Source organism: Heterodontus francisci, chromosome 1 (genome assembly GCF_036365525.1).
Source record: "Heterodontus francisci isolate sHetFra1 chromosome 1, sHetFra1.hap1, whole genome shotgun sequence".
Taxonomy (NCBI): domain Eukaryota; kingdom Metazoa; phylum Chordata; class Chondrichthyes; order Heterodontiformes; family Heterodontidae; genus Heterodontus; species Heterodontus francisci.
The window spans coordinates 204529782-204545433 of NC_090371.1; the positions used below are offsets into that span (position 1 = coordinate 204529782).

Sequence of the window (15652 nt, forward strand, 5' to 3'; positions counted from 1 at the left end):
ATCTCTTTCCACACCTACTTTGCAAGGACACATTCCAGAAGGAGTCTCTTATCCACCACAACCACCTCGAGGGCAGCTTGCGGAGGCTGAGATTCCAGGTATGCAGGAAGGATCTGACGGGGAGGGCCCTTCTCACCACCAACCAAGCTACGTCTTGGTGCTTGTTCTGGTGATGAGGCATTCTGTCAAATTACTTTGGCAGACTGCTCGGGGAGCCATCTGACAGGATCCAGCATCTCCTTTTCCCTTAGGGCCTTGAGGACATTCTGTGCAGACCACTGCCTGATAGACGAGTGGTCAAAAGTGTTTTTCTGCACTAACTTTTCCACGAACAATAGGTTATATGGCATGATCTAGCTGGATGGAGCGTTCCGCGGCAATTTGGCCAGACCCATCGTTCGCAACACTGGGGACAGATAGAACCTCAGCACATAATGACACTTGGTGTTCACGTACTGGGGCTCCACGCACAGCTTGACACGAAGGTGTCATCAGGATGAGGGCTACGTTGGGTACGTTTTTCCACCTTTATCCAGAGGTTTGAACATCATGTTCCTCAGGACCTGGTCCATTTACATCTCAGTCACCGCCACGTCACAGGAGTGGAGTATGGGCCAGACCTGCGCCACATACATAACATGGGTGCCTCACACCTGGTGACCAGGTTCTTAACCACAATGGAGTGAGAACGCTGCTCCCACATGCTCAGTTTATAGTGTACCATGGCTACACACTCCTTCCAGGTTTTGGCGCAAGCCCCGGCCCTTCCGAACCATATCCCCAGCACCTTCAGGTAGTCTGACCTGACAGTGAAGGGGACAACGATCGGTCGGTCCTGTTCCCAAAGAACATGGCCTCGATCTTTCTGCGATTTACTTTGGCTCCTGAGGCCATTTCGAAATGGTCGCAGATGCTCATCAGTCTGCGAACGGACAGCGGATCCGAGCAGAAGATGGCGATGTCATCCATGTACATGGAGGCTTTGACCTGAGTGCCTCCACTTCCTGGGATTGTCACTCCTCTTATGCCCGCATCCTTCCTAATGGACTCAGCAAAAGGTTCGATACAGCAAGCAAACAAAGCTCTTTAACTGAGCAGTACCAACGCAGAGGCGATGGCTGCTGCAGATACTGGACCCACTGGAGGTACTGCACCCAGGCCACATGTAAGTCAGGGCGGGAGGGGCTTTGCTGGGCGAGGATCACGGGTGAGGGTATTTTGGGGGGTCAGCAGCAACGATAGAGGGTGGCTTTTAAACCCCGCCCCCTTCCTGATGCTGGGTCCCCAACCTGTACAGGGTTGCTTGCCATGCTCCCCTTGTGGCGACAGGCCCACCCACCGCTGGGTTAATACCATTAGCATTAATTGCCCACTTAAGGGCCTCATTGGCCGTGGGGCAGGAAGGACATTCACAGGCCTTCCTTTCCTGGACTTAATTTGGGTGGAGGCAGGAAGATGGTGGGGTCCCCCTCCCCACCAATATCCCGCCCAATTAAATGCTCCCCTCGCCTCCAAACCTGACACAGGGAAAGCATACCATTCCCCTCCCATTGTCTTCGACACACACCTCCCACCCACAAACACCGTTGCACAAACTCCACTCCCTGGCCACTGACTCAATCCTTCTCCCTGGGCAACTGTCAGAGATTGTACCTCGGTGTCGTATTTGACCCCGAATGAGCTTTCAACCACAGATCCGTGCTGTCACTAAGACTGACTATTTCCACCTCTGTAACATCACCCCTGCCTCAGCTGAAACCCTCATCCATGCCTTTGTTACCTCCAAACTTGATTATTCTAATGCACATCTGGCTGGCCTTCCACATTGTACCGTACATAAACTTAAGGTCATCCTAACTCGCACCAAATCCCATTCACCCTTCACTGCTATGCTTGCTGACTTAAACTGGCTCACTGTTAAACAATGCCACAATTTTAACATTCTCGTCCTTCTTTTCAAATCCCTCTATGACTTGGCCCTTCCTTATCTCTGTAATCTCCTCCAGCCTTATATCCCTCTGATATATCTACACGCCTCTTGAGTATCCCCGATTTTAATTGCTTCACCATTGGTGCCCATGCCCTCAGCTGCCTATGCCCTATGCTCTGGAATTCCCTCCCTAAACCTTTCCTCCTTTAAGGTACTGCTCAGATCTTACCTCTTTGACCAAGCTTTTGGTCATCTGCCCTAATACCTCATACTGGTGTCATTTTTTGTTTAATAATGCGTCTTGGGACATTTTATTACATTAAAGGCGATATATATTTGGTTTGTTGTTGATATCATGACCTTATAGAATACACACTGGAACAGAAAATGAGAAACTTGTTATAATGAATACATGTCCATTAACAAATGCAGAATGCAAAAGGCTGCAATTTTTGACTATTGACTAAAAATTGTCAATTCAAAACTGATATCAATAAGCTAATAAAGCACTTGAATAAATCCTAAATGATATATCTTTAACAGGTTTTTGCCTTCGATGCTGACTGTGGGCTTAATGGGCAAATTGAATATTCCATAATATCTGGAAACCAAAATGAGGCTTTCATTATTGATTCAGCTCGAGGGATTCTTACAACTAATGCCATTCTAGATCGAGAATTCATTTCCTCCTACAGGTACGTGTTTGCTCCCTGTGCAATAACAGTATATAGTTAAAATTCTTGCATCGAACATGCTTGAAGCTGTAAATTTGTGCATCACACATTTAAGGAAGTAGTCTTCACTGCTTGGATGGTAAATGGAAATGAAAATTGAATGGGTTCTATAATGGATGGGTGATCCACCCCACCTGTTTGCTGCACAAGTTGTGATGATGACAATTAGCCCTTGGACGTGCATGTCACCCAAGTGAATGTGACGTCAAAATTCATCTATTGTCACTTTAATTATTGGCTTAAACCTGTTCTGTTAACCATGTTGATTCACTCAAACATCCAGACAGGTAAGAAAAGCTACCACTGTCAATTATGTAGTAATTGTAGGACAGGAACAGGCCATTTAGCCCAACAGATCCATGGCAGTGTTTGTACTCCACATGAGCCACCTCCCTACTTCAACTAACCCCATCAACATATCCTTCTATTTCTTTCTCCCTCGTGTTTATTTATCTAGCTTCCCCTTGAATGCATCTATGCTAGTCGCCTCAACTACACCTTGGGGTAGCGAATTTCACATTCCAACCACTCCTGAGTTCCCTATTGGATTTATTAGTGACTATCATATTTATGGCCCACTCTCTGCCCTGATGCTCCATTTCCCTTCAGTGCAGCTCCCCTTTTATAAGGACAGACTGAGACTGCCTTCAAGAGCTGGAGGCTAGCTCGAACATGTGCTAGTCTTGCACACTGCTATGCCCCCCTGTTGAGTGTGCAGCCATCTAGCAGCGCAGGTTGTGCTGGGCTGCAGGTTGTAAACATTCACATGAGGAAATACACGAAGCTTGAGTGCTGCTTGCGATTCATGTACCCCTAAATGGGTGTAAACAAATTTTTAGCTCTTATTTTCCTAGAAGTTTGTGGTCTCCTTATTCTTCCTACCAAAATATAACACCTCACTTTTATCTATATTGAAGTTCATTTGCCAATTACATGCCCATTCTGAAAGTCTTCCTGTATTTTGTTGCAGTCCTCTTTGTATTAACTGCACCCTTCAACGCAACCCCCTGCCCCAACACCACCAATTTGATGTCGTCCACAAATTTTGAAATCGTACTTCTGATTCCAGAGTCCAAATTTTTTATGTTGTTATAACCAGATGAGAAAAGTATCGAGGGGTCCCTTTTAACCTTCACCTAGTCTTGTTGTAACATGGTTTTGGTTTTTAACACACTGTGTTTTGAGCTGCCCCCTTGGTGAATCCTTGTTTGCCACTTTCCAATTATAAGGCAAAGAAATGAGCATAAACAGGCTTTCTTAGGTTTAAAGAAGAAAATGAAATTTATTAAAACTTAATAACTTAAAAACTATGGATACACACCGCGCCCCTTGCTAGCGTGCATACGCGATATGCACATGCAAATAGAGACAGAAAAGAGCTGAAGAAAAATAAAGTAGAGAGATCTGAGGCAATATCAGAAGAGTTTCTTGTGACATGCTAGCGAGTATAGAAATAGGAGAATAGCAAGGATGAATGCGTGGCTTAAGAGTTGGTGCAGGAGGGAGGGTTTTAGATTCCTGGACCACTGGGACCATTTCTGGGGAAGGTGGGACCTGTACAAGTGGGATGGTCTACATCTGAACCAGAGGGGGACTAACATCCTTGCTGGCGGGTTTGCTAGTGCTGTTGGGAAAAGTTTAAACTAATTTGGCAGGGGGAGGGGATGCAGACTCCTGGCAGAATAGGGACACAGCTAAACACAGGAAAGCAAACAAGTCAGAGGGAATACAGCGGAAGTAAGTTTCAAGGGAGTAAGACCAGGATGGAAGGCCTCTACTTTAATGCCAGGAGTATTGCAGGTAAAACGGATGAGTTAAGGGCAAGGATTGACATGTGGAATTGTGATATAGTAGCCATCACGGAGACATGATTGAGGGAGGGGCAGGATTGGCAGCTCAATATCCCGGGATATAGAATCTTCAGGCGAGACAGAGGAGGGGGTAAAAGAGGAGGGGGCATTGCAATATTAGTTAAGGAGTCAGTTACTGCAGTAAGGAGAGATGATATCTTGGAGGGGGCATCAAATGGAAGCTTTATGGGTAGAGTTTAGGAATAAAAAAGGGACAGCCACATTGCTAGCTGTTTATTATAGAGCCCCCAGATAGTCAGCCGGAAATTGAGGAGCAAATATGTGCGCAATTTGCAGAGGTGTGTAAAAATAATAGGGTAATTGTATTAGGTGATTTCAACTTCCCCAACATTAATTGGGATAGTCATCGTGTTAAGGGCTTAGATGGAGTGGAGTTCTTAAAATGTATACAGGAGAACCTTTTAGCTCAATATGTAGAGGATCCAACAAGGGAGGGTGCAGTGCTGGACCTAATTCTGGGGAATGAAGCTGGACAGGTGGTTGATGTGTTGGTGGAGGAGCATTTTGGTGATAGTGACCACAACTTGGTACAATTTAAGCTTGTTATGGAGAAAGAAATAGACAAGTTGCAAAAAAAGGTTTTGGATTGGAGAGCGAATTTTTGTAAAATAAGGCAGGATCTGGCCAAGGTAGACTGGAAAGAGTTACTTGTCGGGAAATCTACAGAAGAGCAGTGGGGGGCATTCAAAAAGGAAATGAGGAGGGTTCAGGCCCAACATGTTCCCTCTAGGGTAATAGGTAGGAGCAACAAGCCCAGAGAAGCGTGGATGACCAAAAACATTCAGGGTACGATGAGAAGGAAAAGAGAGGCTTTTAGCAAATAAAGGAGAGCAAATCAATGGAAGCATTAGTGGAGTACAGAAAGTGTAGGATGGAGCTTAAGAAAGCAATTAGGAGAGCAAAGAGGGGATATGAGAAAGCTCTGGCTGGTAAAAGTAAGGAAAATCCCAAGATATTCTATAAGTATATCAATGGGAAGAGGATAACCAGGGAAAGAGTAGGACCCATTAGGGACCAAGGGGGAAATTTGTGGGTAGAGCCAGAGGACATTGGTAGGGTGTTGAATGAATACTTCATATCTGTCTTCACCCAAGAGAATGAGGATGTAGATATGGAACTTAGAGAGAGACTGTGAGGTTCTTGAGCAAATTGTCATAGGGAGTGTCAAGGTATTGGAGGTTTTGGAAAGCTTAAAAGTGGACAAATCTCCATGTCCGGACGATTTGTGTCCCAGGATGCTGTGGGAGGCGAGGGTGGAGATTGCAGGGGCTCTGACCCTAATTTTTAATTCCTCTCTGGCCACAGGGGAGGTGCCAGAGGACTGGAGAGCAGCTAATGTGGTCCCACTATTTAAGAAAGGTTGCAGAGATAAGCCAGGGAACTACAGACCAGTGAGTCTCACGTCAGTGGAAGGGAAACTATTGGAGAAAATTCTGAAGGAGAGAATCTATCTCCACTTGGAGAGGAAAAATTTGATTAGGAATAGTCAGCATGGCCTTGTCAGAGGGAGGTCATGCCTAACAAATTTGATTGACTCTTTTGAGCATGTGACCAGGTATGTCGATGAGGGTAGTGCAGTTGATGTAGTTTACATGGATTTCAGCAAAGCCTTTGACAAGGTCCCACATGGGAGACTTATCAAGAAAGCAAATGCACATGGGATACAAGGTAACTTGATAAGATGGATTCAGAATTGGCTTAGCTGTAGGAGACAGAGAGTGATGACAGACGGCTGTTTTAGTGACTGGAAGCCAGTGTCCAGTGGCGTACCACAGGGATCTGTGCTGGGTCCCCTATTGTTTGTCATTTATATAAACGACATAGATGACTATGTGGGGGGTAGGATAAGTAAGTTCGCGGATGACACAAAGTTTGGCCGAGTGGTTAACAGTGAGGTGGAGTGTCTTAGGTTACAGCAAGATATAGACGGGATGGTCAAATGGGCAGAAAAGTGGCAGATGGAATTTAACGCTGAAAAGTGTGAGGTGATTCACTTTGGAAGGGGTAATGTGACACAGAAGTATTCAATGAATGGCCTGACACTGGGAAGTTTCGAGGAACAAAGGGACCTTGGCGTGTTTGTCCATAGATCTCTGAAGGCAGAAGGGCAGGTTAATAGGGTGGTGAAAAAGACATATGGGACACTTGCCTTTATCAATCGAGGCATAGATTACAAAAGCAGAGAGGTCATGTTAGAGTTGTACAGAACTTTGGTAAGGCCACAGCTGGAGTACTGTGTGCAGTTCTGGTCGCCACATTATAGGAAGGATGTGATTGCATTGGAGGGGGTGCAGAGGCGATTCACCAGGATGTTGCCTGGGATGGAACATTTAAGCTATGAAGAGAGGTTGGATAGGCTTGGGTTGTTTTCGCTGGAGCAGAGAAGACTGAGGGGTGACCTGATCGAGGTGTACAAGATTGTGAGGGGCATGGACAGGGTGGATAGGGAGCAGCTGTTCCCCTTAGTAGGGTCAGTTACGAGGGGTCACAAGTTTAAGGTGAGGGGCGGGAGGTTTAAGGGGGATTTGAGGAAGAACTTTTTTACCCAGAGGGTGGTGACGGTCTGGAATGCCCTGCCTGGGAGGGTGGTAGAGGCGGGTTGCCTCACATCCTTTAAAAAGTACCTGGATGAGCACTTGGCACGTCATAGCATTCAAGGCTATGGGCCAAGTGCTGGCAAATGGGATTAGGTAGACAGGTCAGGTGTCTTTAATGCATCGGTGCAGACTCGATGGGCCGAAGGGCCTCTTCTGCACTGTATTATTCTGTGATTCTTTGATTACTGTGCTTTGAGCTCACTGTAGTCCTTTTGTAGGTAGTTCTTGCTTTTTGTTGGGGCCCAGTATTCTTCTTAAGCCTTGTTCATTGTAGGAGACTTTTCTCTCTTGGTTCATGTGTCTTCAATGGGTCTTCAGTTCCGTGAGAAAGAGATGGGAGCAGACAGGTGAGAGATCTTTTCAGTCCAGGAACAAACAGCTTTCTGAGTTTCAAACACTCTGTGGCAAGTTCAAATTCAAACAGCCAGTTAGTCATGTGACTAAACTGGTCCGACCAGGTCTTCTGTGTATTGGGGAAGTAGGGACTGGGTCCTTTGTTCCAACACTGTTTGCTAGTATGTAAAAAAGGTCTTTCTGGCAAGGGGCCTGGCAATTCCTTGTGATCGGCCCTCTTTTCTTAGCAGCAGCAATTTTAAGTTTTAACGTTCATATGGCGAAATAATGTGTGCCTCATTCTTGGCAGGTGGGGACCTGCATGACAATGTAAATGGTAAAAATCTGTGGTCCTAGCACTGATCCTTGTGTAACACCACTTCCCACCTTTTGTCAGCCTGAGTAACTGCCTTTAACTCCAACTTTCTGTTTTCTGTTTTGTAGCCAGCTTGCGATCCATTCTAATATAAAAGCAAAATACTGCGGACACTGGAAATCTGAAATAAAAATAGAAATGCTGGAAATACTCAGCAGGTCTGGCAGCATCTGTGGAGAGAGAAGCAGATTTAATGTTTCAGGTCTGTGACCTTTCATCAGAACTGGCAAATGTTAGAAATGTAATAGACTTTGACCAAGTGAAACCAAACTATTTCTTTTAACCATGGGCCTGTCTTAAACTTGTTTTTCAGGTTTTGCCTTTGAACAGAGCTGTTCATTATTCTGCCATTAACACTCTGTCTGGACTAATGCTTTGTATTTTAATACAACTATTAACACTCCCTTTGCTTTTGTTCCGTGACATCTTTGTCATTTAATCTCTCCTGCCCTCTGCCCTATCACACACATTTTTTGTTTTTCTTCCCCCTCTCCTTTTTCAGTTGTTCAAAGCCTATTAAAGTTCAAACCTTTGCCAGTTCTGATGAAAGGTCACAGACATGAAACATTAACTCTATTTCTCTCTCCACAGATGCTGCCAGACCAGCAATTTCTGTTTTTATTTGCTATCCATTCTGCTACTTGTCCCTTGATTCCACATGTTCTGACCTTCGTCATGAGTCTACTGTACGGTATCCTTATCAAAGATCTTTTGGAAATCCAACTTGACAACTTCTATATTACTCTTCTCTACCCTTTATGTTACTAATTCAAAGAGTGCAATAAAGTTGGTCAGGCATGACCTTCCCTTTTGAAATACATGTTGACTACTCTTTATTATATTTTCTGTTTTTCTATTAAATCTTTGAGTAAGGATTCCATTATCTTTCCTACCACCAGTGTTAAGCTAGTTGTTTTATAGTCCCCTGGACTTATTCTACCTCCCTTTTCAAATAATTTTATAGATACATATGTTACAGTGCCTCTGCTGTCTCTTCCTAACTTCTTTTAATTTGTGCAGACGTAATCCATCTGGACCAGGGTGATGTCCTCTCTAAAATAAAAGCAAAATACTGCGGATGCTGGAAATCTGAAACAAAAACAAGAAATGCTGGATTCACTCAGCAGGTCTGGCAGCATCTGTGGAAAGAGAAGCAGAGTTAACGTTTCGGGTCAGTGACCCTTCTTCGGAACTGACAAATATTAGAAAAGTCACAGATTATAAACAAGTGAGGTGGGGGTTGGGCAAGAGATAACAAAGGAGAAGGTGCAGATTGGACCAGGCCACATAGCTGACCAAAAGGTCACGGAGCAAAGGCAAACAATATGTTAATGGTGTGTTGAAAGACAAAGCATTAGTACAGATTAGGTATGAATATACTGAATATTGCAGAGAGTAGTAGGGGCGTGGAACGCCCTGCCTGCAACAGTAGTAGACTCGCCAACTTTAAGGGCATTTAAGTGGTCATTGGATAGACATATGGATGAAAATGGAATAGTGTAGGTCAGATGATCGGCGCAACATCGAGGGCCGAAGGGCCTGTACTGCGCTGTAATATTCTAATTCTAATTCTAATTGAACATCAGCAAGTGCAAACCTGAAGAAAAACAACCTGAAAAAAACAGTTGGTAAGCAAACTGAACAAACTAAGATGAAATGAAATAAATGCAAAAAAAAGATTGTAAAAAATGTAAAAAGGAATGCAAAAAAAAAAGGAAGAAAAAATAACTAAAAATGACTAAAAATGAAAGTAAAGTGGGGGGCTGTCATGCTCTGCAATTATTGAACTCAATGTTCAGTCCGGCAGGCTGTAGTGTGCCTAATCGGTAGATGAGATGCTGTTCCTCGAGCTTGCGTTGATGTTCACTGGAACACTGCAGCAATCCCAGGACAGAGATGTGAGCATGAGAGCAGGGGGGAGTGTTGAAATGGCAAGCAACCGGAAGCTCAGGGTCCTGCTTGCGGACTGAGCGGAGATGTTCCGCAAAGCGGTCACCCAGTCTGCGCTTGGTCTCCCCAATGTAGAGGAGACCACACTGTGAGCAGCGAATACAGTATACTACATTGAAAGAAGTACAAGTAAATCGCTGCTTCACCTGAAAGGAGTGTTTGGGGCCTGGGATAGTGAGGAGAGAGGAGGTAAATGGGCAGGTATTACACCTCCTGCGATTGCAAGGGAAGGTGCCCTGGGACGGGGACGAGGTGGTGGGGGTAATGGAGGAGTGGACCAGGGTGTCGCGGAGGGAACGATCCCTTCGGAATGCTGACAGGGGAAGGGAGGGGAAGATGCGACTGGTAGTGGCATCACGCTGGAGGTGGCGAAAATGGCGGAGGATGATCCCTTGAATATGGAGGCTGGTGGGATGAAAAGTGAGGACAAGGGGAACCCTGTCACGGTTCTGGGAGGGAGGGTGAGGGTAGAGGTGCGGGGAATGGGTCGGACACGGTTGAGGGCCCTGTCAACCACAGTGGGGGGAAATCCTCGGTTGAGGAAAAAGGAGGTCATATCAGAAGCACCGTCATGGAAGGTAGCATCATCAGAGCAGATGCGTCGGAGACGGAGAAACTGGGAGAATGGAATGGAGTCCTTACAGGAGGTAGGGTGTGAAGAAGTGTAGTCGAGGTAGCTGTGGGAGTCAGTGGGCTTATAATGGATATTGGTAGACAACCTATCCCCAGAGATGGAGACAGAGAAGTCGAGGAAGGGAAGGGAAGTGTCAGAGATGGACCATGTAAAGGTGAGAGAAGGGTGGAAATTGGAAGCAAAGTTGATAAAGTTTTCTAGTTCGGGGCGGGAGCAGGAAACGGCACCAATACAGTCATCAATGTACCGGAAAAAGAGTTGGGGGAGGGGGCCTGAGTAGGACTGGAACAAAGAATGCTCGACATATCCAACAAAAAGACAGGCATAACTAGGACCCATGCGGGTACCCATAGTGACACCTTTTACTTGAAGGAAGTGCCTCCTTTTTCCTCAACCGAGGATTTCCCCCCACTGTGGTTGACAGGGCCCTCAACCGTGTCCGACCCATTCCCCGCACCTCTACCCTCACCCCTTCCCCTCCCTCCCAGAACCGTGACAGGGTTCCCCTTGTCCTCACTTTTCATCCCACCAGCCTCCATATCCAAAGGATCATCCCCCGCCATTTTCGCCACCTCCAGCGTGATGCCACTACCAGTCGCATCTTCCCCTCCCTTCCCCTGTCAGCATTCCGAAGGGATCGTTCCCTCCGCGACACCCTGGTCCACTCCTCCATTACCCCCACCACCTCGTCCCCGTCCCAGGGCACCTTCCCTTGCAATCGCAGGAGGTGTAATACCTGCCCATTTACCTCCTCTCTCCTCACTATCCCAGGCCCCAAACACTCCTTTCAGGTGAAGCAGCGATTTACTTGTACTTCTTTCAATGTAGTATACTGTATTCGCTGCTCACAGTGTGGTCTCCTCTACATTGGGGAGACCAAGCGCAGACTGGGTGACCGCTTTGCGGAACATCTCCGCTCAGTCCGCAAGCAGGACCCTGAGCTTCCGGTTGCTTGCCATTTCAACACTCCCCCCTGCTCTCATGCTCACATCTCTGTCCTGGGATTGCTGCAGTGTTCCAGTGAACATCAACGCAAGCTCGAGGAACAGCATCTCATCTACCGATTAGGCACACTACAGCCTGCCGGACTGAACATTGAGTTCAATAATTGCAGAGCATGACAGCCCCCCACTTTACTTTCATTTTTAGTCATTTTTAGTTATTTTTTCTTCCTTTTTTTTTTGCATTCCTTTTTACATTTTTTACAATCTTTTTTTTGCATTTATTTCATTTCATCTTAGTTTGTTCAGTTTGCTTACCAACTGTTTTTTTCAGGTTGTTTTTCTTCAGGTTTGCACTTGCTGATGTTCAATATTCAGTATATTCACACCTAATCTGTACTAATGCTTTGTCTTTCAACACACCATTAACATATTGTTTGCCTTTGCTCCGTGACCTTTTGGTCAGCTATGTGGCCTGGTCCAATCTGCACCTTCTCCTTTGTTATCTCTTGCCCAACCCCCACCTCACTTGTTTATAATCTGTGACTTTTCTAATATTTGTCAGTTCCGAAGAAGGGTCACTGACCCGAAACGTTAACTCTGCTTCTCTTTCCACAGATGCTGCCAGACCTGCTGAGTGAATCCAGCATTTCTTGTTTTTGTTTCAGATGTCCTCTCTAAGTTTGGTTAGTTTATCATCTGTCTGCCCCCTTTCTATCTTAAATGTCTTTATATATCTTTTTATCTCTTCTTCTAATGTCATGCCCGCGATGTTAGTCTCCCTGGTAAATACTGTGATAAATACTGAGGCAAAGTATTTGTTTACTATTTCTGATATCTCGCTGTCATTATCTATAAGTTTATCGTGTGTATCCCTTAGGGACCTTATCCCAATCCTGAATTTTGTTTTGTTATTTGTATCTGTAGGATACCATTTCTTTTAATATTCTTTGACAATTTGGTTTTGTAGTTTCTGTTTGCCTTCCTAATTTTTTTGACTTCTTTCCTAATCTTTTCATATTCCCTTTGTTTATCTTCTTGTTGTTTTTGTGCTTAGTGTATGCCTTTTTCTCTAGTTTCAATGTTTTCATTATTTCTTTACCTAGCAATGATGCAGCAAAGATGAATAGTTTGTTATTTTTAGTGGAATATATTTCTCCTGAGCTATGTTGATTGCTGTTTTTAAATATTTTCCACTGCTGTTCTATTTCTATGCTTGTCAGTAAATTTTTCCTGTTTACTTAGTTCTATTCTCATTCTCATTAAAATCAACTTTTTTCCAATTTATTAATTTGATCTCTGTGTTACATATGACCTTCTTGATTCTTTTCTTCAACCTTATTATGTTGTGATTGCTTTGATGTTCTCTTCCCACCTCCCCCCAACACCTCTTGTTCGGCTTTATATATACTGGGTAAGAAGAGAATCCTGCACACCATGTAAAATCTCTATTCCCTGTATCTCTTTTAATACCTCTTGCCAATTCAGTGGGAAGTTAACATAGAATAGAACGTAGAAAATTTATGGAACAGAAGGAGGTCATACATCCCATCGTGTCTGTGCTGACCAAAAAAGAGTTGTCCAGCTTAATCCCATTTTCCAGCTTTTGGTCCGTAGCCCTGTAGCACTTCAATTGCAAATCCAAGTATTTTTTTAAAATGTGATGAGAGTTTCTGCCTGTCCCACCCTTTGAAGGAGTGAGTTCCATACCCCCACCACCCTCTGGGTGAAAGGATTTATCCTTAACTCCCCTCTAATCCTTCTACCAATGACACTAAATCTATACCCCTGGTTATTGACCTCTCTGCTAATGGAAATAGGTCCCTCCTATCCACTCCATCTAGGCCACTTTTAATTTTATACACCTCAATTAAATCTCCCCTCAGCCTCCAGTGTTCCAAAGAAAACAGCCTATTCTATCTTTCCTCATAGTTAAAATTCTCCATTCCTGGCAACATCCTCGTAAATCTCCTTTGTCATAGAGTTATACAGCACAGTCACAGGCCCTTTGGCCCACCGTGTCTGCACCGGCCATCAAGCACCTATCTATTCTAATCACATTTTCCAGCACTTGGCCTTGTATGCTATGGCGTTTCACGTGCTCATCTAAATACTTCTTAAATGTTGTGAGGGTTCCTGCCTTTACCACCCCCTCAGGCAGTGCGTTCCAGATTCCAACCACCCTCTGGTGAAATTTTTTTTTCCTCATATCCCCTCTAAACCTCCTGCCTCTTACTTTAACTCTATGCCCCCTCGGTTATTGACACCTCCGCGAAGGGAAAAAGTTTCTTCCTATCTTTAGCAAACAGGGTTAAGGAAAATCCCAAAGCCTTTTATTCATATATAAGGAGCAAGAGGGTAACTAGAGAAAGGATTGGCCCACTCAAGGACAAAGGAGGAAAGTTATGCGTGGAGTCAGAGAAAATGGGTGAGATTCTAAATGAGTACTTTGCATCGGTATTCACTGAGGAGAGGGACATGAAGGATGTTGAGGTTAGGAACAGATGTTTGATTACTCTCGGTCAAGTCGGCATAAGAAGGGATGAAGTGTTGGGTATTCTAAAAGGCATCAAGGTGGACAAGTCCCCAGGTCCGGATGGGATCTATCCCAGGTTACTGTGGGAAGCGAGAGAGGAAATAGCTGGGGCCTTAACAGATATCTTTGCAGCATCCTTAAACACGGGTGAGGTCCCGGAGGACTGGAGAATTGCTAATGTTGTCCCCTTGTTTAAGAAGGGTAGCAGGAATAATCCAGGTAATTATAGACCGGTGAGCCTGACGTCAGTGGTAGGGAAGCTGCTGGAAAAGATACTGAGGGATAGGATCTATTCCCATTTGGAAGAAAATGGGCTTATCAGTGATAGGCAACATGGTTTTGTGCAGGGAAGGTCATGTCTTACCAACTTAATAGAATTCTTTGAGGAAGTGACAAAGTTGATTGATGAGGGAAGGGCTGTAGATGTCATATACATGGACTTCAGTAAGGCGTTTGATAAGGTTCCCCATGGTAGGCTGATGGAGAAAGTGAAGGCGCATGGGGTCCAAGGTGTACTAGCTAGATGGATAAAGAACTGGCTGGGCAACAGGAGACAGAGAGTAGCAGTGGAAGGGAGTTTCTCAAAATGGAGACGTGTGACCAGTGGTGTTCCACAGGGATCCGTGCTGGGACCACTGTTGTTTGTGATATACATAAATGATTTGGAGGAAAGTATAGGTGGTCTGATTAGCAAATTTGCAGACGACACTAAGATTGGTGGAGTAGCAGATAGTGAAGGGGACTGTCAGAGAATACAGCAGAATATAGACAGACTGGAGAGTTGGGCAGAGAAATGGCAGATGGAGTTCAATCAGGGCAAATGCGAGGTGTTGCATTTTGGAAGATCCAATTCAAGAGTGAACTATACAGTAAATGGAAAAGTCCTGGGGAAAATTGATGTACAGAGAGATTTGGGTGTTCAGGTCCATTGTTCCCTGAAGGTGGCAACGCAGGTCAATAAAGTGGTCAAGAAGGCATACGGCATGCTTTCCTTCATCGGACGGGGTATTGAGTACAAGAGTTGGCAGGTCATGTTACAGTTGTATAGGACTTTGGTTCGGCCACATTTGGAATACTGCGTGCAGTTCTGGTCGCCACATTACCAAAAGGATGTGGATGCTTTGGAGAGGGTGCAGAGGAGGTTCACCAGGATGTTGCCTGGTATGGAGGGCGCTAGCTATGAAGAGAGGTTGAATAGATTAGGATTATTTTCATTAGAAAGACGGAGGTTGAGGGGGGACCTGATTGAGGTGTACAAAATCATGAGAGGTATAGACAGGTTGGACAGCAAGAAGCTTTTTCCCAGAGTGGGGGATTCAATTACTAGGGGTCACAAGTTCAAAGTGAGAGGGGAAAAGTTTAGGGGGGATATGCGTGGAAAGTTCTTTACCCAGAGGGTGGTGGGTGCCTGGAACGCGTTGCCAGCGGAGGTGGTAGACGCGGGCACGATAGCGTCTTTTAAGATGTATCTAGACAGATACATGAATGGGCAGGAAGTAAAGAGATACAGACCCTTAGAAAATAGGCGACAGGTTTAGATAGAGGATCTGGGTCGGTGCAGGCTTGGAGGGCCGAAGGGCCTGTTCCTGTGCTGTAATTTTCTTTGTTCTTTGTTCTATCTACCCTTTCTATGCCCCTCATAATTTTGTATACCTCAATCAGGTCCCCCCCAACCTTCTCTGCTCTAAGGAAAACAACCCTAGCCTTTCCAGTCTCTCTTCATAGCAGAAATGCTCCGGACCCAGGCCAC

At 45.0% G+C, this 15652-nt stretch overlaps 1 protein-coding gene across 1 annotated transcript in view; it reads left to right on the plus strand.

The window, feature by feature from the left end:
• dchs2 (dachsous cadherin-related 2) overlaps positions 1 to 15652 on the plus strand; it is a 205687-nt gene that overhangs the window by 166069 nt on the left and 23966 nt on the right. The window contains exon 18 of the mRNA XM_068032733.1: positions 2474 to 2625. Within this exon, the coding sequence (XP_067888834.1) occupies positions 2474 to 2625 (152 nt within the window). The remainder of the gene's footprint in view (positions 1 to 2473; positions 2626 to 15652) is intronic.